Raw genomic sequence first — 25,836 nt, 5'->3', positions numbered from 1 at the left:
TTTTTCCATCCCCCGTGTCCGTCCGTCCATCTGTCCCTTCCCGGGGCGCGGGGACACAGCGGCTGCACCAGCACGTATATAAATAACCCAGGCTGGGGGGGCGGCTTTATTGAGTTAAAAACCCATCGGCAGGGGGGCTGTACAGGGCCATAGCACCATCGGAGAGAGCCGGGAGAGGGAGCGACAGCACGCGGGACACTCCCAATCCAGGCAGCACCCTCAGAGCAGGAGCGGGGAGCAGCGGGGAGGGGGTGGAAGACGCGGGAGCAGCGCCGGGGCGGCTCAGCCCTGGCTGCCGCAGGAGGAGAGGCTGTCGTAGAGCGAGTCACTGAGGGACTCGGAGTGCTCCAGCCCGGCGGGGCCGTGCCCCCCGTCCCGGGAACGAGCCTCCGTGCTGCCCTCGTCCCCCACGTCCGAGGCGCTGGGGGTCCGGCTGCTGCTGGTGCTCAGGGCAGGGGGCAGAGGTGGGGGGGCTTCTGGGGATGCCCCCCGATGCCCTGCTGGGCTGCACACGGGGGTCTGGGGAGGGACAGCGTGGGCAGGAGGGGGTTGTCTGTGCTGATGACACCCATATCTGTCACTCCCCCTGTGGCAGGGAGCCTCTGTGTCCCCCCCACCCACCAAAAGATTAGAGGGTCACTTTGAATCCCCCCCAGCGCACATGAGGATGTGGCAAATGATGACAGAACTCTGGTGAGTTCTCTCCCCATGGCTTCTCCATCCCCAGAGCATGGGCAGGAGGGTCTGGGATCCCTCAGCCGGGGTTTTGGAGTCCTGCTCCAGAGTTTCAGTGTCCTTACTCTGGAGCTTTGGGGAACCCACACCAATGTTTTGGGGTAGTCCAAGATTTGGGGGTGCCATATCCTGCCCTTACCTGCACAGGCCGATGCAGCCCCTCCAGCCCCCCGGGGGGGCACACGAAGGGGTCAGCAGCACCGCAGGCTTTGGCATTGGGGAAGGTCCAGTTCTTGCTCTGCTGGACACGCCGCGGCTTCCTGGCGTCATCCCCGGTGTCTGTGCGAACAACAGGGGCAGCGCTGACCTGCAGGGCGCCCACGCCCCCATCTCCCCACCGCGGGGCCGAGCCCCCGTTGCACTTTAAAGAGGGTGACACGGAGGGGGGACACCCACCTTGGGGGGCAGCGCGGTGGCCGTGCGAGCTGGGGGGCGCCGGGAGGCGGCAGCTCGGAGCGCTGCGGTGTTTTCCAGGCACCAGCAGCTCCTCGGCGCTGGGCACCTCCCGCTCCAGCGTGCGGGCCTTGCGCGGCACTTTGGTGACAGCGGCCGGCACGGCCCCGGGCAGCGGCTCGGGGCGGCCCCGCGGCTTGGGGGTGCTCTTGGCGGGGACCCCCCCATAGTCGGGGGGAGGGAAGGTCCCGATCCCGCTGTCCAGTGTCCGCGTCAGAGACCCGCAGGCTGCGGCACAAGGGGAAGGGTCAGTCCCTTCTGGTGCCCCCTCTCCGCCCTAACCTACCCATCACCTCCTCACCAGCGAAATGCTGCGCTGTCCCCGACTCGGACAAGCTCTCGTCGGACGGCAGCTCATCCCGGAGCGCCACGTCGGGCACCTGCGGGGATGAAATAAAGGCTGAACGGCTGCGGGTCCCTCTGCAGCGCGGGCCTGGGGGCTGCAGGGGGTCCTCACCTTGTCCGAGGGCTCCCGCAGGTGTCCCACGATGCCGTTGCGGGGCGGGCGGCAGAGCCGCGGTTCTTTGGCGTCGGGGGGGACCCTCCGGAGGTCACAAAGCTCCCGCTTGTGCTCCAGGCGGGTCTCGTAGGGGACGTCCTTCCCGTCCACCCTGGGGGGAGGCAGCGATCAGGGGGACACCCCCACCCTCACCCCTACCCCGAGGGGGACCCAGGTGGGAGCTGACCTGTCCAGCAGCTGCTGCATGAAGGTCTCGGCCGTCACCTCCTGGTACATGACGGGCAGGGGGCCGGGGCCTCGCGGGGGCCCACGGGGACGCCCCTTCTCCAGCGCCAGTCCCTGCAGGAACGCGTGCTCCTCCCGCAGCGCCTTCCGCAGATCCTCCGCCTTCTCCATCAGCTTCGAGATGTTGAGACTCTCGGCCTCCAGCTTGCGGGCGGCCAACTTGACCTCTCGGCGAAGGGGCGCGGGGGTCCCAGCCCACTCTCGCCCGCGCCCGCCGTCCCCGCGCCGGCTCAGCGCCGGCAATTTGCTGCGCCGCAGCCCGAACCAGCTCGCCAGCCCGGCCGCCTTGCCCTTGGCCTCGGCGCCCGGCGCCCGCTCCTGCCCCTGCAGCCGCAGCACGTTCTCCTCGATGCCTTTCATCACCTTCTCCTCGATGGCCGAGTGCCCCGCGGCGCTCGCCGCCGGCCCCGCGGGCTCGGGCTCTGCGGGGGTTTTGTGGGGACCCCCGCCCGCCTTGGCGCCCGCGGGCTCCTCGCCCCGCGGTGCCCCGGCTTTGCCCGCCTTGGTGGGCAGCTTGGTGGGGCTGCCGTGAGGGCTGCGGGAGGTTTTGGCAGGGGGCGTGGGGGGATTCCGCGAGGGGGTGCGGCCGGTGCCGGGGCGCCCCTTGCCCCCCGCCTTGCCGGGGTCGCCCATGGAGCCGGAGGAGTAGCAGCGGGCCAGGGGCTCGGCGCCGTGCGCTGGCTCGGGGTGCTTCAGGCTGCCCCCCAAGTTCCCCCGGGGCGGAGGGCGCAGCTCGGCCCCATGGCCCCGTTCGGGCCGCCCCGGGCCCGGCGGCTCGCGGCCCTCAGCCCCCCGCAGCTTGCCCAGGGCGGCCAGGCGCTCCTTGAAGGGCAGGTAGCCCGGCTCGGGGGGCTTCTTGCCAGGCCGGCGGCAGGGGGCCGAGCCCCCCGCGGCACGGCGAGAGCTGGGGGGGGGAAGCGGCCGCCCGCTCCCCGCCGGCCGCGGGCCCCGGTGGCGCAGGGGGCTGCTCGACCGCCTCGAAGGTGCGGGGGTGGGGGAAGGCGGGGGGCTCGGTGGAGCCGGGATCTGGGGGCGCATCGGGGGACGGGCGGCGGCTGAGCGCCGGCGAGGCCTCGGGGTGGGCGCCGCGACACGGGATCTTGGAGGGGTGGGAGAGCTGGGGGCTGAGGCGCAGCCCCCCGGGGGAGGGCGGCAGTTTGAGCACCTTGCTGGGGGAGGGCAGGGGGTTGGGGACCCCCCCAGGTGAGAGCGGGGTGAAGCCCCCCTCGGGGCTCTCCTCGCCCGGCGTGTAGAGTCCCAGGAAGGCGGGGTGCTCCCCGCGCCGCTGCCGGGGGGGTCCCCCGGGGGCTTCGCCATTGCGCCGGCAGCAGCCCCCCCCCTCACCTCGCAGCAGCCGCTCGGCCAAGGCGCTGAGCAGAGCCCCCCGCGGCGGCCCCCCCTCCTCTGGCGAGGAGCAGGGGCTGCCCTCGGTCCCCCGCCAGCCCCCCGCAGCCCCCGGCCCCCGCAGGGGACAAGGGGGCCACCCCAGGGCTGCACAGGGCTCGGGGGAGCCGGGGGAGGCCGGGGGGGGCCCCAACAGCGGGTCTGTCTCCTCCAGCTTGCGCAGCACCTCCAGGATTTGGGCTTTCTTTTTGAAGAAGGGGGACAGGGCATCCAGGGGTGGGGCGCCAGGGCTGAGGCCAGGGCTGCCCGATGGCACTGGTGGCAGCACCTGTGGGGACAGGGCACTGTCACCCTGTGAGCACCTGGCACTGAACCCCTGGTGCCAGAGGGGGACACGCTGGAAACACAGAAAAGGACACAATAGGATTTGGGATAGGGACACGATGGGGACACGGTCATCTGAGGCTTTTGGAGCTATCACAGATGGAGGGGCTCGGGGAGCTGGACACCATGGATCTGGAGAGGTGACACCACAGAGACCACAGGGACAGGGACCCTGTTGAAAGTATGAAGCCATAGGCACATGGATGAGGACACCATAGATCCAGGGAGGGGAAGAGGAGAGGACACCGTGGGCCTGGGAAACCACGTGTCACAAGCCTGGTGACACCACACACTGGGAAAAGACAGTGGGGAAGGGGGTGACACAGCCCATAGAGGGGACACTGGGACAGGAAGGGGCTGGGAACACCAGTACCCACCTCGGGCAGGGACAGACAGAGGCCAGGGAGCAGCGGGGGGGGCTGTTGCTCAGCTGAGCCTGGCTGGGGGGTGACTGGGACATCTGGGGGTACTGGCACCGAGTGCAGTGGCAGCTGGAGAGGAGAGATGCTGGGTTAAGCTTTGGGGGGACCCTGCCCCATGCCAGCCCCCAGCCCCGATGCACACCTGGGGGAGGGACCCAGTGGAGAGCTGCAGCTTCTGCTGGAACAGGTCGCTCAGCACCTGGTTCTGCCTCTCCAGCTCGAAGACACGTTTCTTCAGCTTGATGCACTCCTCACGCAGGTCCTGGCAGGGGTGTGGGGGGTCAGGTAGGACCCACAGAGCCCCTCAGCATCCTCCCAGCCCCCTGACACTCTGCTGCCCTCCTGATACCCACCTTCTGGTTGAGCAGTGCCTGCACCACATGGTTGGCAACCTGGGGAGGAGAGGGGAGGTCTGAGGTGGGACACGGGGCACCCACAGCCTCGTGGCCCAGCACACACATGTGCACACATGTACTCTATTGTGTGGCTGTTCTCCAGTACCTCATCCAGGCAGCGTTCATATGTCTCCCTCTGGTTCTCATTAGCCTGGGCCAGGGCTGAGTTCTCTGCCTAGAACAGAGCAGGGACAGCTCAGGGGACACAGTGGACATCCTCGAGGCACCAAACAGACCCTCTGTCTCCTGGTGGGACTCAGGGCCACACATGGCAGGATGGGGCTGCCACAGGAGCAGTGGCACACGAGGGCCACGGAAAGCTGGGAGTGCAACCCATCACCAGTGTCCAGACTGTGGCACTGGCTGCACAGTGGCACCAGCCACAGCTGCCCAGGGATTCTGTGTCCCATTCCCACATACCTCCAGCTCCCGCAGGCGCTGCAGCAGCTCATGGCTGGTGCCCGTCTCGCCCAGCGCTGCCGGCGCCTCGGCCACGCTCTCCGACATCACTGCTGCGGGGGACACGCGTCACCACGGGCTCCCTGCTGGCTTGAGGCACCCCCAGGCCCTGCACAGCCCGGCCCTCTCTTACCTGGCTTCGGATGTCCCCAGCCCCGTCCCTGTGCGGTGTCACCTGTCAGGGAGAGCTGCGCTGAGGGGGGGATGGAGCCTCCAAAAACCCCGAGGGCTGAGTCCTGACCCCACCAAGAGCCGCAAGGATCCCTCCTGCTGCCCACCTCCTTCCCGCTGGTACAGGGGAAGCTGATCGGCCCCGGGATGCACAGCACGGCCGGGACCGGGACCAGGACCAGCCCTGGGGCTCCGGGATGTGCAGCACCAGTGGGACTGGAACCGGCATCAGCCCCGGGGCACCGGTGTGCCCCAAGGACCGGGACCGTCACCAGCACAGGGTCACGAGGATGCGCAGGACCACTGGCACCGGAATCGGCACTAGCCCCGGGGCACCGGGCTGTGCAGCACCTCCGGGTACCGGACCGTGCAGCACCGCCGGGGCTGACCCCGGCCCCGGGACACCGGGGTGCGCAGCCCCGGTGCACAGGACCCTCAGCGTTCAAATGGGCCCCCCCAGTGCCGCACACCCCCCGCTCCACCCCGGGCGCCCCCCGCCGCCGGTGCCACTGCGTCCCTGCGCTGAGCCCCGGCCCCGGCCCGTACTCACGCCCGGGGTTCCCGGTGGCGCCGCCGGTGTCGGCTCAGAGCGGCCCTGGGGCCGGTCCCGGTGGCGGCGGCGCTTCCATCCCGGCCCGGCCCGGCCGCGCTATTGTTGGGAGGCGGCGGCGGCGGCTCCGCCTTCCCTCCGCGGCCGGGGAGGAGCCGGGACGGAGCCACCGCCTCCCCCGGTGCGCGGCTCCGCCAGCGGCAGCCCCGGGGAACCGGGAGCGGCGGCACCGGCACACCGGGAATCACCCCGGGAATCACCCCGGGACAGGAAGCACCGGGGATCCCCCCGCCCTCCGGCACCGGGCAGCGCCGGAGGGACCGGGCAGAACACCCAGGGATCCCCGCAGGGCATCCCGCGCCCTCCGCAGGGACTGCCCGGAGCCCGGGGACCCCTCGGGGAGCCCCCCGGGGCTGCAGACCCGGAGCTCAGCCGTGACTCCGGCCGTGGCCTCCACCCCCCGCCCCTCGAGGGTGAGGTTTGGAGTTTTGGGGTTCACACGGGGCCACGCGTCCCCGGTTCACCCGGACCCCACGGCAGCGCGGCGGGGAGAGGGGGGGCTCGGCAGAACGAGGGAGAGCGGAGGAGACATGAGGAAGGTCTGGGGGAGATGCGGGGGACAAGAAAAGGGTCTGGGGGTGATGAAGGGACAAGGGGAAGGTCTAGGGCGCAAGGGCAGACCTCGTACATGCTGTCCCCGTCCCCTGCAGCCCGTGGGGCGAACCCACGCGGGACCCCGTGGTCCCCATTGTCCCTGAGGTGCCCGTGGGCCCCTCGCCTGCCCCCCGTGCAGGAAGCGGCCCCGGGGCCGGCGGCTCCGGCTGCGTCACGGGGGGAAGTGAGGCTCTGTCTGGAGGGGAAGAGCAGCCCGCGGCCCCCCCAAGCCCCCGGCAGGGACAGCCGGGGGGGCCCCGACAGATGGACAGCGAGGCCATCCCCTCCCCCAGCGTGGGGCCCCGCGGGGGCAGCGAGAGGGTCCCTGTGGGGAGGGGGACACGGCTCTGACACAGCCAGGGCCACCCAGAGCCTGTGTCCCCTCCCCAGCACCCCCCAGTCACTTGGTCCCCGCTGCTGTGGGGACACGGCGTGGGGACACGGCACGTGCCCAAACCGCAGCCCAGGACATGCCAGCGTGGCTGTGACGGGCTGGCCCTGGCCTGCCCCACACCAGGGTCCCCCTGCCGAGCCCAGGAATAGGGGATGACAACCCCGAGTGTCCCCAGCCCTGCTGAGCTGATCTGGGGGCAGCCAGGACACACTGGGGACAGTCCAGGGACATGGGGTGACAGCCACCACTGTCCCCAGCCCTGCTGAGCTCATCTGGGGGCAGCCAGGACACACTGGGGACAGTCCAGGGACATGGGGTGACAATCCCGAGTGTCCCCAGCCCTGCTGAGCTGATCTGGGGGCAGCCAGGACACACTGGGGACAGTTCAGGGACAGCCCGGATGCAGCAGGGACAGCAAGGACACCCTGGGGACAGCCGGGATACACCGGGGACAAGTGGGATGTGCTAGAGAAACAGCCTCGGGGTGCAGGGACACATCGAGGACAGCTGGGACTTGCCAGGGACACACAGGGACAGCCAGGGATGCAGTGGGGACACTGGGAACAGTCAGGATGTGGTGAGGACACCAGAGCCAAACACGGGGAACAGCTGGGGTGTACTGGGGACACTGGGGACCAGCGGGTGGGAGGAAAGGCAGTGAGGGACACCCCAGGGACACCCAGGATGCAGTGGGGACACTGGGGACACCCCAGGGACACCCAGGATACAGTCACAACATGCCAGGAGCAGCCGGGATGCAATGGGGACACTGGGGGCACCCCATGGATAGTCGGGATGCAATGGGGACACTGGGGACACCCCAGGGATAGTCAGGATGCAATGGAGACATTGGGGACACCCCAGGGATAGCCGGCGACACTGGGGACACCCCAGGGACAGTCGGAATGCACTGGGGACACCCCAGGGACAGCCGGGGTGCAGTGGGGACACCCCAGGGACAGGCAGGATGCGGTGGGGACACTGGGGACACCTCAGGGACAGCCGGGGTGCAGTGGGGACACAGGGGACACCCCAGGGACAGGCAGGATGCTCCGGGGACACCTCAGAGACAGGCGGGATGCTCCGGGGACAGCGGTGACACCCCAGGATGCACCGGGGAGAGCCGAGGACACAACGGGGATGCACCGGGGGGCACCGGGGACATGCGGAACGCCACCGACCGGGCCGCCCCCGCCGTTCCCCCGGGCTCACCCCCCACCCTCCCGCGGCACCATCCGGTGCCCCCCCCCACCACCACCTCCCGAACCCCCGGTCCCCCCGCCTGCCCCTCGCCCAGGAGCGACCGGACTCACCGGGGGCTGTGGCGGGGCCAGGGCCGGGGCCGGGGCGGCATGGCCGGGGCTGGGACCGGGACCGGGGCGGGACCGGCGGCGGCGGTGACGTCATGGCTCCACCGGGCCGGCCCCGCCCTGCGCCCCCGCCGCCGCCAATCCGCGCCCCGGGCACCCCCCCTACCGAACCCCCCCTTCCCGTGATCCCCGGTGCCGCCCGGAACGGAGCCGGTACCGCCGCCCCTCCCTCGGTACCGAGCACCCAAGGGCGGCTGCCCCGGGATGGGACCGGCCCGACCCGGAGCCCCCCGGGCTCATTTGCTTCACCCCCCCCCCCCCCGAAATAAAGGGTGACCCCCAAACGGGATCCCCTAGCAGCACGGTCCCCCCATCCCCCCCCCCAGGGACCCCTCCCCAGTCCTTGGGCTCACCCACACGACACGGGGACACCGAGCACCATCTCCATCACTTTATTGTGGGGGACCCCGCGGGATGGAACCTCTGTCCCCCCAAAACACGGCAGGGCCACATCATCCACCCCCCCAGGGCACATCAGGGCGTGGTGAAGAATTCCACAACTCCAGTGATTCCCCTCCCCAGCCTCCATCCCCACAGAGGACACGAAGATCTGGAGATCCCATCTGGGGTTTCAGGGTCCAGGAATCAGTGGAGGAGCCAAAGCTGCAGCTCATCCCGGCACTGGAGCAGGATTGGAGTGTCCCCAAATCCCAGGCTGAGGGTCCCCGGGGTGTGGGGACCCCGGTGCTGCCGGGCTCAGCTCACAGCCCCCGGCTCCAGGCTCCCGTTGGCCGGGGTGGATGAGGCTGTTTCCTCGGGCTGCTGCTCATCCCGGGGCCCTGGCTGGAACGGGAGGTGACTCTGCAGGGGACAGACAGGACAGGGATGGGGTGTTGGCCATGATGGCACAGCCTGGGGCAGTGTTGCTCCCACACGAATTGGTCACTCCATGGGATGGGAGCACCAACAGACCGGGAGACAATTCCTCTGGGCTCCTGTTTGAAACCAACAGCTACAGCAAACTGGGGGTCTTCAGTCAGAGCCTGGGCTGTGTCCCCCACCCCAGAACCTGGAGAGGCAGGACACCCCAAAGAAGCTCCAGGCAGGACAACAGCAGCAAATTTCAGTTATTCCAGTGAAAAGTAAGACTCCAGGGAAGAAAGGAGAACTTCTGGCCTGGCAAACAACTCCCCTAAAAACCCCCAGCTGGGATTAAGAGGTTTCAAGAGCAGGCAACCCCCCTGCCCAGACACCCCCAGTGTCCCAGACATTCATCCCCAGGACAAGGGTGGCACTGAGCCACCCACAGAGCCACCTCTGGCTGCCACCCCACCCTGGCACTCCAAATGCCATCCAGACCATGGGCACACCCATCCTCTGGAGCAGATGTGGGGGGAGAGGGGAGGATTCCTGCTGGGAAAAGCCCATCCCAGAGTGGGAGGGGACAGTCCCAGGCAGCCCTACCTGTGCAGGACCCTCGGCCGGAGGGACAAGTGGGGTGGAGGAGGAGCTGCCCCTGTCGGGCTCCTCCAGTGCCAGGATGTCGATGGGAGCCTCAGCCATGTCCCTCAGGGATGGATCGAGGGTCACAGAAGGGTCAAAGAGCAGAGGGGAGGGGGGGCACTGCATCCCATCACCCACCACGTCCAGGTCCTGGCAGGGAAAACAGTGGTGGTGCATCAGGAGGGGTCTGAGGAGACTGCAATCCTCTGGAGCAGCAGGGAAGGGAGGAGGAGGAGGAGTGGGCACGGTGCCAGTGGGGCCCCCAGCCAGCACACACTCTAGGAACCCCCTCCTCCTTTCTCCTGGAATGCCATGAGCAGCTGGCACTGCTGAGGACAAGGTGCAGGACACACCACCTGGAGCCCAGCGTGACATGCTGTCCCCAAAGTGTCCCTCCAGCACCTGGAGTGGCTTTGACAGGGTCCAGCCACACATTTCTGGTGACCCCCAAAACAATCCTTGCTCTGCTGGATGTCACACACACTTCTTGGGATCCCCAAAGCAATACCTGCTCTCCTGGATGTCACACACATTCCAGGGGGTCCCCAAATCAATCCCAGCTCTCCTGAATGTTTTTTTCCTGGCGACCCCCAAATCAATCCCAGCTCTCCTGGATGTTTTTTTTCCTGGTGACCCCAAAGCCATCCCTGCTCTCCTGGATGTCACACACATTCCTGGGGATCCCCAAATCAATCCCAGCTCTCCTGGATGTTTTTTTTCCTGGCGACCCCCAAAACAATCCCTGCTCTCCTGGATGTCACACCCATTCCTGGGGACCCCCAAAGCCATCCCTGCTCTGCTGGATGTCACACACACTCCTGGGGACCCCCAAAGCAATCCCTGCTCTCCTGGATGTCACACCCATTCCTGGGGACCCCCAATGCAATCCCCGCTCTCCTGGATGTCAAACACATTCCTGGGGATCCCCAAATCAATCCCAGCTCTCCTGGATGTTTTTTTTCCTGGCGACCCCCAAAACAATCCCTGCTCTCCTGGATGTCACACACATTCCTGGTGACCCCCAAAACAATCCCTACTCTCCTGAATGTTTTTTTCCTGGGGACCCCCTGAATGTCACACACATTCCAGAGGACACCTGGAACATCCCCACCCTCTCCTGGGATGTCACACCTCCTTGGCTTGCCCTGACACCACAGATGGGGCTGGCCAGGCTCTGAGGACTCCTCCATCTGCCCTCCCTGACGAGAGGCTGGGATTCAGGAGAGGCTGGGGTTTGTTTTGGCTCCCGAGGGGGTTTGACACGAGGTGAGATTCCCGTGACTTCCCCAGCCTGGCACGAGGTGAGACACAACACAGATGCCCCCAGCAGCTTCCAGGGATCTGCAGTGCTCCAGAGGGAGCTCAAAACCCTCACAAAGGACAGGATGAGGGAAAACAGCTCTGTTTTTACTTTCTAACCCAAAAAATTCACCTCCAATTTGAACAAAGAGGGGCTGGGATCTGATCTCTGCACCCCTCCTGCTCTCCCAGCTCCTGCTGCTGCAATTCCTCCTCCATCACCAAATTCCAAAGCAGATCTGGGGTTTGTCTCCCAATACCAGTGCTCAGCAAGCTCAGGAACAAACACTGAGGGGACACCCTGCTCAACAGGAGCAGCTCCCATGGATTCTGGGGCTTGGCTTTTGCCTCAACACATTCCTGAGGCTCTCAAGTGTGTTGCCTGAAATGCACGATGATGCCACAATAATCTGGGGATTAAAATCCTTGTGTTTTTCTCATGCCAGAGAAAATGGGGCTGTGGGGGGAAAATCCTCTTTTGAAGAGGCCCCTAAAGGGATTTTAATGAGCACAGCAATCCCAAAGGAGAAGCCACCTGCTCTGGAATAGCTCCTAAACCTTCTGCATTCCTGCATTTGCACAGAATCCCAGCATGCTCTGGATTGGGAGGGGATGTAAAGATCACCCAGTTCCACCCCTGCTATGGGCAGGGACACCTTCCACTATCCCAGGCTGCTCCAAGTCCTGTCCAACCTGGCTTTGGAAATTTCCAAGGATGGGGCCTCCCCACCCTCACAGGAATTCCTTCCCAATATCCCATCTAACCCTGCCTCTGGCAGTAAAAGCCATTCCCCCTTGTCCTGACACTCCATTCTTTGTCCCAAGTCCCTCTCCAGGACTCTGGAAGGGGCTCTAAGGTGTCCTTGGATCCTTCTCCTCTCCAGGCTGGACATCCCCATCTCTCCCAGCCTGGCTCCAGAGCTGTTCCAGCCCTTGGATCATCTCCTTTGCCCTTCCTCCAGCAGCTTTTCCTGTGCTGAGCATCCCAGACCTGGATGCAGCATCCCAGGAGGGCTCTCAGGTGAGCAGAAGAGCAGCTTTTCCCACTTACATCACTGAATTCCAGGGGCAAACTCTCAGTGGGCTGGAGCTCAGCAGCACTCAGGTACAGATCTGTGGGAGCAGCTCCCAGCTCCTGGGGCACAGCCAGGACCTGCTCTGGGACATACATCTGGGGGGGCAGTCGGAGGTGCAGGGGGCAGCAGGGCTCCTCAGACAGGCTCACAGGCACAGGTTTGTTGCAGGGAACTTCCTCTGAGCCCTGGCATGGCTTGAACAGAGTTTGGTTTGTATCCTGGCAGATATCTGGGAAGAGGAAGTCAAGGAAAGCAGCAGAGGTACAGCCAGAGACACATCCAGAGGGATGAATGCTGAGAAATGCTCCCAATTCTCCCACAAATGGTGTTAAACCCACCCTCATTTCTTCCAGATCAGAGTCTAGAGCTGCACCCCAACTGCCCAGGGATGTGGGTGACATAATTTCCATGATGGAAAACTGGGACAACAGCCACAGCCCCCCCCACCACACACACCATGGGGGCTGGGAGATGTGGCTGGATCCCTGGAAACCACTCACAGATACTCAGCTGGATGTCACAAAGGCACAGGATTAACTTTTGTTTGCAGACATCCCTGGAAAACCATCAGCTCCAGCCCCACAGGCAGGGAGATCCCAGCACACACAATGCCTTTTCCAAAGCCAGCAGCTCAGTTATGGTATTTCTATCTTCCCACTGCATTTTCCTTCCCAGTGGAAAACCTGTTCCTGCCAGAGGTGTAAATGGGATTTCCTGCCTTTAATCCCAAACAGAAACTCAGCTTCAATTGCATCACACTTGTAGAGTGATCCAGAAGCAGAGGAGCTACAGATCAAAACTCAGCCTGCTCTGAACCCATCACCTCTCCTCCTCTTCCCACTCCTTCCTCCTCCTCTTCCTACACCTATTCTCTTCTTCCAAGCCCCATTCTGATCCCATCCTCCTCTGCCAACTCCTTCCTCCTCTTCCAACTCCACTCCTCCTCTTTCAATCTCTTTTTCTTCTTCCCACTCCTTCCTTTTTCAACCCTCATTCACTTTTTCCAGCCTCTTCTCCCAACCCCTTCCTCCTCCTCTTCCATCCCTTCCTCCTCCTCTGATCCCAATCCTTTTTTTCCAACCCCTCCTCCTCCCTTTCTCCTCTTCCATCCCCTTCCAACCAGGATCATCCCAACTGCAATTTTCTCACACACATCAGTGTGGGGGTGGGGGAAATCCCAAACCCACAGCAAATTGGGAAAATACACCAAGGTTAAGCCAGTTTCTTAAGCTGTCTAGGTTTAAGATTCACTCTTCCCTCCTCTCCTCCTTACTCCAAGGATTTCTCAGGAATCCAGTTCCCAACAAGCTGTGGAAAGCATAATCCAGGCTGGCAGCAGTGCCAGAGCCCAGCCCAAGACAGAAGGACCTGGGACACCCAAAGGAAGATGTGGTGAGTGAACAAGGGGTGGGGAAGGCAGATTTTCATCTCCTGGAGCAACTCCCAGCTCCAGCACTGACTTTACTGGTAGCCAAAAGCACAGATTGCCAAGAGGACAAAAATCCCAAGCTCCATCTGGAGCCTCCCAGCCTTTCCCCATCCCTTTAGTGCCCTGTCACAAACAATCCAGCTCCTGGAAGCAAACAGAGCCCAAGAGCCTCCAGAAAAGCCACAGATGTTATCAGATGTTATCAGCTGCCCAAGGAAAAGCTTGTTTGTGTCAGGGAGAGTCAGCTGAGAGCTGCTGCCAGACCCAGCTCTTCCCCTCCCTCCCGGGAGCACCAGCTGCCAACAGCAGCTCCCCCGGCTGTTTTATGGGATTTCTCCTGCCTTTATTTTGAGGTCTGTGGTGGTAAAAGAGAAACAAAGGCAGCTTCCAGCTCCTGCTCCCTGTGCAGGGCTGGGGGAGTCTGACAACTGCAGGGACAAAGCAAACCCACAGGCTCTCAAAAATTCAGAATCTCCCAGGAAATCTGAAAGCTCCTGCAGACCAAGGAACTCTGATTAACCCAAGAGCTCACACAAACTCAGCACATCCCATGAATCCAAGATCTCCCACGGATTCAGAAGCTCCTCCTCACCCAGCCCTGGGACTCAGCTCCAGAACTTTCCCTGACTCACCCCACTGCTCCCTCCTGCAGCTCCAGCCTGATCCAAATGTGGACACATCCACCCACTCACACTCCCACTTGAGTGGATGGAGCAGAAGCACCCAGGGCAATACTGGGGTCATGGATCCCATATTGGGGGTCATCCCTGAGCTGGGGGATCCTTGATCCCATATTGGGGGACATCCCTGAGCTGGGGGATCCTTGATCCCATATTGGGAGTCATCCCTGAGCTGGGGGATCCCAGTGGAACTTTCAGTGCTGGCTCTCCAACAGCTGAGGCTGATTTGGGAAGTGGAACTGGCAGTTCACACACACACAAAAGAACTTTTTGAAGGGTCACAGAGACTGAGGTGGGTCATAGCAGCTCCAAACAAGCTCAGAACAACCCTTCCAAAAATCCCCAAGGCTGTGCTCTGGTGTGTGTGTCCTCAGCTGAGGGGTAGGCTCTGCTCCCAGGGAACAAGAGACAGGACAAGAGGGAAGAGCCTTAAGCTTTGTCAGGGGAGGTTCTGGAATTGTTGCAATCATCAATAGGAATTTCTTCCATGGATAGGGTGGTCTGACACTGAAGGGCAGCTCAGGAAGGTGGTGGGATCCATGCACATCCCTCACAGCTCAGGCCTGCCTGGGTTCTCTGCTTCCAAATGAACTGCCCACCCTGTTTGGATGCTCTGGACCCAGCAGCCACAGCAGGAGCAGCCCTGAGCCCAGCCCTTTGTTGCTCCCACACGAATTGGCTGTTCCATGGGATGGGAGCACCAACAGACCGGGAGACGTTTCCTCTGGGCTCCTGTTTGAAACCAACGGCTACAGCAAACCGATGGCCTTGATTCAGGGCCAGAGAGGGAAAAGGGAGGCACAGGCAGGGGGCAAAGTGCTGGAAAATGCTCAGGAGGAGTGTCAGGATGAAAGGATACGTGTGAGGCAGTGCCGGGTCATGGGCAGGGACGGGTTGGAGCATCGCACGTCATCGACAAAGGCCAAGCAGCGCTGGCTGGAGCGGGTGGTGTGTGCCTGAAATCACAGAATGGTTTGGGTTGGGAGACACCCTAAAGCTCCCTCAGCTCCTGTTCCCATGGGAAAGGACACCTTCCACTATCCCAGGTTGCTCTAAGTCACATCTGACCTGGGCTTGGGCACTTCCAGGGATGGAGCAGCCACAGCTTCTCTGGGCACTCTGTGCCAGCACCTCACATGGAGGAATTTGTTCCAACTAAATATCCCAACTAAACCTCTCATTTCTTAGTTTAAAATAATCCCCCCTTTTGTCCTGTCTATTTTAAATTCTCTCTCCCTCTTTTTATTAAGCCTCCTTTAGGTACTGGAATGGACTCACTCAGACTCAGGAGCACCCACAGACCCAAGAACTCCCAAAAACCTGAAAGCCTTGACAAACTCATTTGCTTCCACAACCCATGAGCTCCCAAAAATCCTCAAGCCTCCAAACTCCCTGAGCCCCTTTTTCTCCAGGCTGGGTCCTCCCAGCTCCCTCATCTCCTCAGGAGTTTTCCAGACCCTTCTTGTGCTCTGGACTTGACCCTCAATGTCTTTATTGCTGCGAGGAGCCTAAAACTGACCCCAGCATTCAAACCATGGACACATATTGCTCCCACAGACTCCTGCAGACACAGAAGCTAACACAGAGACAGAAGATCCCACAGATACAAGAACTCCTAGAGATGCAGAAAATCCCACAAACCCAAGAGCTCCCAGAGATCCAAGAGCTCCCACAAACCCCAACAAACCCAGGAGAGCCAACTGTCCTTGCAGGAAGGCTGTTCCTTGGGACAATCTACATGGGTTTGGGATCAATCCCAGAAAGACCCAAGAGCAGAGAGCCCTGCAGGGTGTCCCCACGGACCTGCTGGGCGGCGCCGTCGGTGGCCAGGACCCTGCGCTCGCGGAGCTGCCGGTGCAGCAGAGCCTCCACCCCGTAGCGCTGCCGGTAACGCCGGAGGCACTTGAGCCTCTTGAGATTCTCCCTCTCCTTGGCCATCAGCCCCTCTGGCCCTGTCAGCAGGCTGCTCCCTGCAGGAAGAAAAGAAGAGTCAGGAATCTCCAACGACCTGCTATTGGTTTTTTGGTAGATTTGAGGGCTCCATCCGCAGGATCGACAGAAGCGCGGCTTTGGGTGGCGCCTGGCGGTGCAGGTTCCATCCCAAAATTCATCCTGACCTCTCCAGGAACACTTGGACCCACAGAGTATTTTTAAAATCTTCTTTAAAAATAATTCAGCCACTCCTGTCCATTGTGATTTCAGCAGCAGAATAGAAACTTGTCAAATTCCAGGTCACTCCTGTGTGAGTTCTGGAAGCTTCCCACCAGCATTCCTGGTGTAATTACAGGGCAGAGCTCAGGATCTGCTTTTCTCTGACTCCTTTGCTAAAAAGAGTTCTGCAAAATTGGTATGTACCAAACTCCTGGTTATTTTTACTTGAGCCTGAGCTGAATTATGGCGTTTTCCAGGATGAGCTATTAAGGGATGATGATGGAAAAAAGAGTCCTTTGCTCTGCAATACTTGGGATCAGTTACACAACTTGGTTTTGCCTCTGTTGAACTGGGAATTCCTGCTTCCAAGAGAATATTCTGCACAGGGAGAATGCCAGCAGAGGCAGAGGGAAAGCTGCAACACTTCTAAGGAGGAATATGCCAGTATAGCAGCACTGGTGTTACTGGAACCAACTCCTGTCCACACCAAGGGCCTTATGAACAAATATATTTTTTGTTCGTAAAAGGAAAAAACAGGAAATCCTCCTACAAAATAAGCACTTTTGTCTCAGAATTAACATTACAGCTCATTTCCTGCCAATGCTGCAAACTCTGAAGAGCAAAGAAATGCACAAGCTTTGTAACTCCAGTGATATGGATCTCTGGGCACAGGACCAGCACAGAATCATGGAATCACTCAGGCTGGAAGAGCTCTCCAGGATCAGAGTCCAACCTGTGACTGATCCCTACCCTGTCAACCAGACCAGAGAACTGAGTGCAATGTCCAGCTGCTCCCTAAATACCTCTGGGAACAGATTCCACTACCTTCCCATGTACTTCCAATGCCTGTCCACCTTTTCCATACAGAAATCCCCCTGATGTCCAACCCAAACCTTCCCTGGCACAGTTTGAGGCCATTTCCTCTTGTCTCATTGTTGCCTGGGAGTAGAGCCTGACCCCCACCTGGCTGCACCCTCCTGTCAGGGAGTTACAGAGAATGAGATGGTCCCACCTGAGCTCCCTTTTCTCCAGGATCAGCCCCTCCCCAGCTCCCTCAGTTCTCCAGACCCTTCTCCTTGTACTCCAGCCACTGACCTGCTCTCAGTGTGGAACCTTCCCCATACCCTACTCTGAAATCTACCTCCAGAAAAGCCCAAACCCCCATTTTTCAGCAGATTTCTGTGCCCACCCTCAGGCAGGAGGTGTGTGCTCACCAATGGCCTCGTGCTCTCCCTTCCTGCTGTGCAGGAACCGGCGTTTCTTCTCCTTCAGCAGGTGCTGGAGCCTCTTGAACTGGTCGATGTAGAGGGACTGGAGGCGGATCAGCTTCTCCCTCATGATCAGAGCCACCTCCTCAGCTGTGTACACACCAGCATGCCTGCAAAGCCACAACCAGGCTCTGCTCAGGAGGGTCACTGCAGAATGACCCCCAAAAAGGGTGTGGGGATCCCTCAAGGTTGATCCCCCTCAGGGTGTTGGGATCCCTCAGAGCTGATCCCTCTCAGAGTGTGGGGGTCCCATGGGGCTGCTGTCCCAAAGAGTGTGGGGGTCTCTTAAGGATGAACCCCCAAAGTGAGGGAAGTCTCTGAGGATTATTCTTCCAAAGGGTTTGGGGGTACCTCAGGGATGATCCCCCAAAGGATCTGGGAGACCCTCAAGGCTTTACTCTCTGAATTTGTGGATTTACTCTCAAGATTAGTGTTATGTGGGGGTCCCTCTCCCTGCACAAACAACACTGATGTGATTGGGAACACTCTGGGTTACACCATCAACAGAAATACTCAATTACAGGCTTTTTTTTAAGAGATGGGATCACTCAGAGATGCTGTCAAGGGATCCACTCCACTCTGGAAGAGGATGAGCAGCAAGTGCTTCCCAGAAAACCACAGCTCCAGGACCTGAGAGTATCCACAGCCAACAAACCAAACCACATGGGCACAAATCCATGAAAAATCAGTGATACCATCATGCTTTTAACACAATCACTGTCCCCTGGAGCCACAGTGGGCCCAGAACATAGAAGATGTGTGTAGCAGGCAGCAGCCACCATGGAATCCCAGAGGTTGGAAGAGCTCCAACCTGTGACTGACCCCCATGAGAGCCCTGAGTGCACATCCAGTCATTCCCTGGATACCTCCAGGGAAGGGGACTGCACCACCTTCCAGGGCAATTCCAATGTCTGACAACTCCTCCCATGCAGGAATTCCTCCTGATGTCCAACCTGAACCTCCCTGAGCACAGACTGAGGCATTTCCCCTTGTTTCCTGGGAGCAGAACCTGACCCCCCACTTGGCTGCACCCTCCTGTCAGGGAGTTGTGAAAAGCCAGAAGTTCCCCCCCTGAACCTTTTTTTTCCAGATTGAGTCCCACCCCAAAATGTGAATGGATTTATCTCCCCAGCCTACTTGAGGGGATCCTCCTGGTCGCTGTCGATGCTGTCGGCTTCGCTGTCGGGGTCCCCACGCCACGTCTGCTCCACGGTGACAGGCTCCTGCTCACAGTCACTCCAGCTGTCCTCATCTGCAGGACACAGCACAGCACTCACAGGACTGTCACACAGCCACTGGCACACATCAGAGACACCCTGAGCTTGGCTCCATGGAGCTGAGCTGGCTAAGAGGGAATTCTCCACCTCAAAATGCTGAGTGAGGGACATGGAGAATCAAACAACAGGAAACCTCCCAGCCTGGAACAGCCAGAACACACAGGGAATGATGCTGCAGCCCTCCCATGAACAACCAGGAATTCCAGTGGAACTATTTAGCAGCCCCACTAATATTTCCATGATAAACCTACAGGATCTGGATTTCTTTGCAGTGAGACACAGCAGGCTTTAAAAAACCCCAGTTTGCACTCCCAGGCTATGGGATATTTTTCCCACTGGACTGGAGAAGGGATATTGCACAGAGCAGCCTGGCACTGCCTTTGGCTTTGATGCTTTGGAATGGCTGCCTAGAACAGAGGCTGGACAAGGTTAAGAGAATAAAGTGGGGATTCATTAAAGGCTTTCAATACAAACACCTTGGCCTGTCAGAACCCTCCCAGAGGTTACACCCAAGATGGATGATGGTCATGAGTTTTTCAGACAGACATGAGTTTGGTCTATTTACATATCAGTTTCAGGTAGTGAAGTCATATTCCCCCAGTTTCCTCCCCCTCCATTCACTTTTGTTTACACTTTTCAGGGCCTGAGGCTGCAGGGTGTATTTGAGTTCCAGGCCTAGAGGAATTATTTTGTCTGATCAAAACACAAAAACAACTAACCAACACTCCATATGGAGTTTAGAGCTATGCACTAATGCAGGATTTGAAAACATAAAGACTAAAATCCTAATTAATGCATGAGGTTGAGTCCTTACCCAGCATGCAGCTGGCCTATGCACTAATTGATCTTAAGTACAGGATTTGAAAACATAAAAATTAAAACCCTACAGCAGGAGGCTGGGTCCTTACCCAGCATGCAGCTGGCCTATGCACTAATTGATTTGAATACAGGATTTGAAAATATAAAAACTAAAACCCTACAGTGTGAGGCTGAGTCCCTACCCAGCATGCAGCTGCCCTATGGACCAATTGATTTGAATACAGGATGGGAAAATATAAAAGTTAAAACTTTACAGTGTAAGGCTGAGTCCTTCCTTACCCAGCAAGCAGATGGCTTATGCACTAACTGATTTGAATACAGGATTGGAAAATATAAAAGTTAAAACCTTACAGTGTGAGGCTGAGTCCTTACCCAGGATGCAGCTGCCCTATGCACTAAGTGATTTGAGAATATAAAAGTTAAAACCCCACAGTGTGGGGCTGGCTCCTTACCCAGGATACAGCTGCCCTATGGACCAATTGATTTGAGTACAGGATTGGAAAATATAAAAGTTAAAACTTTACAGTGTAAGGCTGAGTCCTTCCTTATCCAGGATGCTGCTGCTCTATGGACTAAGTCATTTGAGAATATAAAAGCCAAAACCCCAAAGTGTGAGGCTGGGTCCTTACCCAGGATACAGCTGCCCTATGCACTAAGTGATTTGAGAATATAAAAGTTAAACCCCCACAATGTGGGGCTGGCTCCTTACCCAGGATACAGCTGCCCTATGCACTAACTGATTTGAGAATAGAAAAGTTAAACCCCACAGTGTGAGGCTGAGTCCTTACCCAGGATGCAGCTGCCCTATGCACTAACTGATTTGAGAATATAAAAGCCAAAACCCCCCAGTGTGGGGCTGGCTCCTTACCCAGGATACAGCTGCCCTATGCACTAACTGATTTGAGAATAGAAAAGTTAAACCCCACAGTGTGAGGCTGAGTCCTTACCCAGGATGCAGCTGCCCTATGCACTAACTGATTTGAGAATAGAAAAGCCAAAACCCCCCAGTGTGGGGCTGAGTCCTTACCCAAAATGCGGCTGGCCTCGCTGCGGCTGCTCTCGCTGCTCGGGCACCCCAGCTCTGCCCGGGCGTAGGAGCTCAGCTGGCACAGGAGGGTCTCACCCACGGGCCCGGGGTTGGATTTCTTCACCTGAGCCTGCAGCGCCAGCGCATTCCTCCGGGCGTGCTCGGCACAGAACGAGGTGCTGCAGGGCAAAGCAGGGCTCAGCACAGGCAAGGAACAGGGAATAACTCAGGGGAAGAGAAGCTACAAGCTGATCTGAGCACTCCCCACCCAGCCTGACCCTGCTCCTGCAATCCTTGGGTGGCCAGGCTGGAAGGGAATCTTTGCCAATCTGATTACCAAGGAGTGGGAGCATCTGTGTCTGCACAATCAGTTTGGGGAATATACAAAAGTGGGTTAGCTGGCCACAGCTATAGGCAGATGTAGTTTGAGTTGGAATATAAGATCCAGAGTCTGCTGGAGTAAAAGCAGGAAGCTGCTGGCTGTGCTGTGAGGAGTTGTGTGAAGGACAGGTAGGGTGAGAAGATGCTGTGTGAGGGACAGTCAGGGTAAGGTGGAAAGGGACAGGTTGGGGTTAGCCAGTCATGCAGAGTGCAAGAAGGAGTCACAGCCTGTATGTGCAGCTCCCTGTAAGAAATGGGATCAGTACTGTGTGAAGCTGCCTATGAGAAAAGGAGCCAGAGTTACCTGAGAGAGGCCTATGAAAGAAGGAGTGAGAATTGTAAGAAAAGAAAACAGGCAGAGTTTGCTACTAAAGGACTGGTGGTGATATCAGCTGTGTCTATCTTGACATAATAATTGCAACACAATCCCTCCTCCATCACCAAACTCCAAAGCACATCCAAGGTTTGCCTCCAACACCAGAGCTCAGGAACATCAAAACATCTGACAAACATCCAAACACTGAGGGGACACCCTGCTCAACAGGAGCAGCTCCCATGGATCCTGAGGCTTGGCTTTTGCCTCAACACATTCCTGAGGCTCTCAAGTGTGTTGCCTGAAATGCACGATGATGCCACAATAATCTGGGGATTAAAATCCTTGTGTTTTCCTCATGCCAGAGAAAATGGGGCTGTGGGGGGAAAATCCTCTTTTGAAGAGGCCCCTAAAGGGATTTTAATGAGCACAGCAATCCCAAAGGAGAAGCCACCTGCTCTGGAATAGCTCCTAAACCTTCTGCATTCCTGCATTTGCACAGAATCCCAGCATGCTCTGGATTGGGAGGGGATGTAAAGATCACCCAGTTCCACCCCTGCTATGGGCAGGGACACCTTCCACTATCCCAGGCTGCTCCAAGCCCTGTCCAGCCTGGCCTTGGAAATTTCCAGGGATGGGGCAGCCCCAGCTTCTCTGGGAAATCCATTCCAGGGTCTCCCCAACCTCACAGGGAGAAATTTATTCCCTGTGACACCCTGTCTCTGGCAGTGGAAGCCATTCCCCCTTGTCCTGGCACTCTACCCCCTGTAAACATTCCCTCCATCTTTCTTGCAGCTCCTTCAGGTCACAATTAGGTCACCTCTGAGCTTCTCTTCTCCAGAACAATCTCAATTCTCTCAGCCTTTCCTTCTAGGAGAGTTGCTCCATCTCTCTGTTCATATCAGTGCCTCTCTGGACTCACTCCAACTGCTCCATGTTTTTCCTGTGCTGGGGGCAGGGCTGGCTGCAGGGTTTTACCTGAGCAGGGCAGAAGGGCAGGGAACAACCCCTGGCAGCTGAAATCTTTCATAGGGAGCTGGCTGCAGAATGCTGAGAGCCCACCCACCAACAGCAGGGAGTACAAAGAGCTTTCAGTTAAAGCAGGGAGGTGGGTGAGTCTTTGAGCTCTTCTGATCCCAAACATTCTCACTGGACTCTGCCTTCCCCACATTTTATGGCACAGGGACCAGGGTGGAAATAAGCACTGTCTGCACCCCAGTAGATCTCTGGAAGCAATGCTCCTGTGAGGAATCTGTGCTCTGTCACACATAACTGTTCCATCCCCTTCACTCAAGCATTTTAAAGGCCTAAGGGAAGAGGCAGCACAACCAAGTCAAAGCTCCAAAGGGATCTGAGTGGCTGCTCTGGGGATTATGCCCTGGCACAGGCAGTGGGATGTGCTGGGATGAGGGAAGGAGAGCACACACAGATCCAGCCTGGGGCCTGGGGCACTGCAGCCACCTTCTGCTGGGCCAGAGCACAGCCCACAGTCCCAAAATAACTCCATGGAGTCTTTCTCCACTTTGGAAAAAGGGAGATACTTCTCAGAGATAACCCAAATTCAGCAGCTGAAAGAGAAGAGCAATGGAATATCCTGAAAGGGATCTACAAAGATCACCAAGTCCAACTCCTGGCCTTAAACAGGACATCCCAAAATCCCACCATGTGCATTATCCAAACACTCCTTAAGCTCTGGAAAGGTTGCCAATGTGACCACTTCCCTGAGGAGCTGCTCAAGTGCTCAACTGGGGGAAGAACCTTTTCCCAAAATCCAGTATAAACCTCCCCTGACACAGCTCCAGCTGCTCCTTCAATAAGAAAGACAAAGAGAAAAACCTCCCCTTGCCTGTCTGAATTCCATAGATTACAGAACTGGAAAACCAGGAGGCAGAGCCACTCACCCATCCTTCTTCTCAGGTTTGGGAGCAGCATTGGGACAACGTTTCCCATTCTTTGTGGACACATAGCTGCACTGTTTGAAGGGAGCATTCCTGTCCTCGAGGATGTGCTTGATGCAGAATTCCTGCCCTTCCAGGCGGGGCTGGGAGCAGGGCCGGGGGGCAAAGGCACAGGCCAGGGGCTCCTGTGGCCGTGGCACCGGGGTCAGGCGGCCTCGGCTCGTGGGCAACACGTGGATCCGGATCCTGTTCATGCTGATGCTGCAAGAGAGAGGCACAGCCAGGTAAGGGAGTGGAATAAAACGCTGATAAAATGAAAAGCAGCGGTGGGAAAGAGTTTGAGTAAAAGGCTGACCCCTTCTGCAGAAGATGAGGTTGTTTCTAAGGAGGTGATTGCCGATAATGTTTGAAGGAATTGTTAGCCCTGGAGAAATCTGTGGGGGATTCTCTTCTCCCAGTGCTCATCGTTGCCTCTATCCCGACATATCCCGGTGATTCGTCCTACCGGTGCTCACCCACGCCTCTGTACCGGTGCATCCCCGTTACCCATCCAGCCTCAACCACGGGCTATCCCGGTCTTTTCTGGGACTCATCCCCGTCTATTCCCGCCTCTATCCCGGTGTCCTCCAGTGCGTATCCCGGTTTATCCCCGTACCATCCTGATCTATCCCAGCCTCTCTCCCGGTGCCCATCCCGGTCTATCCCAGCCTCTCTCCCGGTGCCCATCCCGGTCTATCCCAGCCTGTCTCCCGGTGCCCATCCCGGTCCATATCCCAGCCTGTCTCCCGGTGCCCATCCCGGTCCATCCCAGCCTCTCTCCCGGTGCCCATCCCGGTCCATCCCAGCCTCTCTCCCGGTGCCCATCCCGGTCTATCCCAGCCCCTCTCCCGGTACCCATCCCGGTCTATCCCAGCCTCTCTCCCGGTGCACATCCCGGTCCATCCCAGCCTCTCTCCCGGTGCCCATCCCGGTCTATCCCAGCCTCTCTCCCGGTGCCCACCCTGGTCCATATCCCAGCCTCTCTCCCGGTGCCCATCCCGGTCCATCCCAGCCTCTCTCCCGGTGCCCATCTCGGTCCATCCCAGCCTGTCTCCCGGTGCCCATCCCGGTCCATCCCAGCCTCTCTCCCGGTGCCCATCTCGGTCCATCCCAGCCTCTCTCCCGGTGCCCATCCCGGTCCATATCCCAGCCTCTCTCCCGGTGCACATCCCGGTCCATCCCAGCCTCTCTCCCGGTGCCCATCTCGGTCTATCCCAGCCTCTCTCCCGGTGCATATCCCGGTCCATATCCCAGCCTCTCTCCCGGTGCCCATCCTGGTCTATCCCAGCCTCTCTCCCGGTGCCCATCCCGGTCCATATCCCAGCCTCTCTCCCGGTGCCCATCCCGGTCTATCCCAGCCCCTCTCCCGGTGCCCATCCCGGTCTATCCCAGCCTCTCTCCCGGTGCCCATCCCGGTCCATCCCAGCCTCTCTCCCGGTGCCCATCCCGGTCTATCCCAGCCTGTCTCCCGGTGCCCATCCCGGTCCATATCCCAGCCCCTCTCCCGGTGCCCATCCCGGTCTATCCCAGCCTCTCTCCCGGTGCCCATCCCGGTCCATCCCAGCCTCTCTCCCGGTGCCCATCCCGGTCTATCCCAGCCCCTCTCCCGGTGCCCATCCCGGTCTATCCCAGCCCCTCTCCCGGTGCCCATCCCGGTCTATCCCAGCCTCTCTCCCGGTGCCCATCTCGGTCCATCCCAGCCTCTCTCCCGGTGCCCATCCCGGTCTATCCCAGCCTGTCTCCCGGTGCCCATCCCGGTCTATCCCAGCCTCTCTCCCGGTGCCCATCCCGGTCCATCCCAGCCTCTCTCCCGGTGCCCATCCCGCTCTGTCCCGGGGCCCCTCCGCCCGCGCACGTGTTCTGCCGCCGCGCTCCCGCGCATGCGCGCTCACGCAGCCCCCGACGCCGCCATTTTGTCCGCGGGCGGCGGGCGTGAGGGGCAGCCGTGAGGGGCGCCCAGGCAGCGCCGCCGAAGCGGAGAGCGGAAGGAAACCCGCCCCCGGCACGGTTCAGGACGGAGAAGCCCTGGAGAAGCACTCGGGAGCCGCGCTGAGGGGCAGATCGGGCCCCATTGCGAGCAGGAGGCGCCGCCGCCATCTTACCTCTCTGCCGCCGCGGCCTCCGCGCTGCTGCGCCGTGCACCCGCCCCGCCGCCTCACTGGCCCGGCCGCCCGCCAATCAGCGCCAAGCACGAGGGCGTTCCCGTGTGGGATTGGCTGAGATCGCTGTCAATCATGCAGGGAGCGACCACGCCTTCCCATGGTCACGTGGGTGCGGCGCGGCGGGAACGCGACACGTGGGGGCGGCGGGAGCGGAGCGAATTCCAGGGGCAGACACCGGGGGAGGGGATATCCCGGGATAGACACCGGGGGGGATTCCCGGGCCAGGAACCGGGGGAGGGGATATCCCGGGATAGACACCGGGGGGGATTCCCGGGCCAGGAACCGGGGGAGGGGATATCCCGGGACAGACACCGGGGGGGATTCCCGGGCCAGGAACCGGGGGAGGGGATATCCCGGGACAGACACCGGGGGGGATTCCCGGGCCAGGAACCGGGGGAGGGGATATCCCGGGACAGACACCGGGGGGGATTCCCGGGCCAGGGCTGGAGGTGGGTGGGTGTCCCAGGACAGGGCGGGAGCCGGGACCGCGCGTGGGAT

At 59.9% G+C, this 25,836-nt stretch overlaps 2 protein-coding genes across 2 annotated transcripts; both read right to left on the bottom strand.

Annotated features, from left to right (window-relative positions):
• Positions 1-75: 75 nt before the first annotated feature.
• On the bottom strand, positions 76-8,106 carry NCKAP5L (NCK associated protein 5 like). The gene is given in 14 exon segments (XM_079329193.1): positions 76-519; positions 875-1,014; positions 1,132-1,416; positions 1,490-1,568; positions 1,646-1,799; positions 1,875-2,845; positions 2,847-3,605; positions 4,039-4,152; positions 4,226-4,345; positions 4,437-4,475; positions 4,585-4,653; positions 4,899-4,990; positions 5,071-5,112; positions 8,020-8,106. Coding segments are annotated over 12 exon segments (3,054 nt in total). The 5' UTR covers positions 4,986-4,990; positions 5,071-5,112; positions 8,020-8,106; the 3' UTR covers positions 76-282.
• A 354-nt stretch (positions 8,107-8,460) lies between these two features.
• KANSL2 (KAT8 regulatory NSL complex subunit 2) lies at positions 8,461-25,422 on the bottom strand. The gene is made up of 10 exons (XM_079329194.1): positions 25,279-25,422; positions 23,141-23,398; positions 20,546-20,724; positions 18,560-18,674; positions 17,369-17,532; positions 15,807-15,973; positions 14,863-14,959; positions 11,870-12,123; positions 9,481-9,669; positions 8,461-8,877 (listed from the first exon to the last, which is right to left on the bottom strand). The coding sequence occupies exons 2-10, from the start codon at positions 23,389-23,391 to the stop codon at positions 8,773-8,775; spliced, it is 1,521 nt and encodes a 506-aa protein (XP_079185320.1). The 5' UTR covers positions 23,392-23,398; positions 25,279-25,422; the 3' UTR covers positions 8,461-8,772.
• Between the last annotated feature and the right edge of the window lie 414 nt (positions 25,423-25,836).

Source organism: Erithacus rubecula, assembly GCF_903797595.1.
Source record: "Erithacus rubecula genome assembly, chromosome: 31".
Lineage (NCBI taxonomy): Eukaryota > Metazoa > Chordata > Aves > Passeriformes > Muscicapidae > Erithacus > Erithacus rubecula.
The sequence above is the reverse complement of the archived record's forward strand: the minus strand, read 5'-3'. Positions and strand labels throughout refer to the sequence as shown.

What these genes read in the sequence shown, in the direction of transcription:
- KANSL2 (XM_079329194.1), bottom strand. Translation starts at nt 23,391, where the DNA reads ATGAACAGGATCCGGATCCACGTGTTGCCCACGAGCCGAGGCCGCCTG. An exon ending in GACCAGGAGGATCCCCTCAA is followed by an intron (nt 17,533 to 18,559) that starts GTAGGCTGGGGA and finishes GTGGCTTTGCAG; the next exon opens with GCATGCTGGTGTGTACACAG. An exon ending in GGGAGAGCACGAGGCCATTG is followed by an intron (nt 15,974 to 17,368) that starts GTGAGCACACAC and finishes TTCTTCCTGCAG; the next exon opens with GGAGCAGCCTGCTGACAGGG.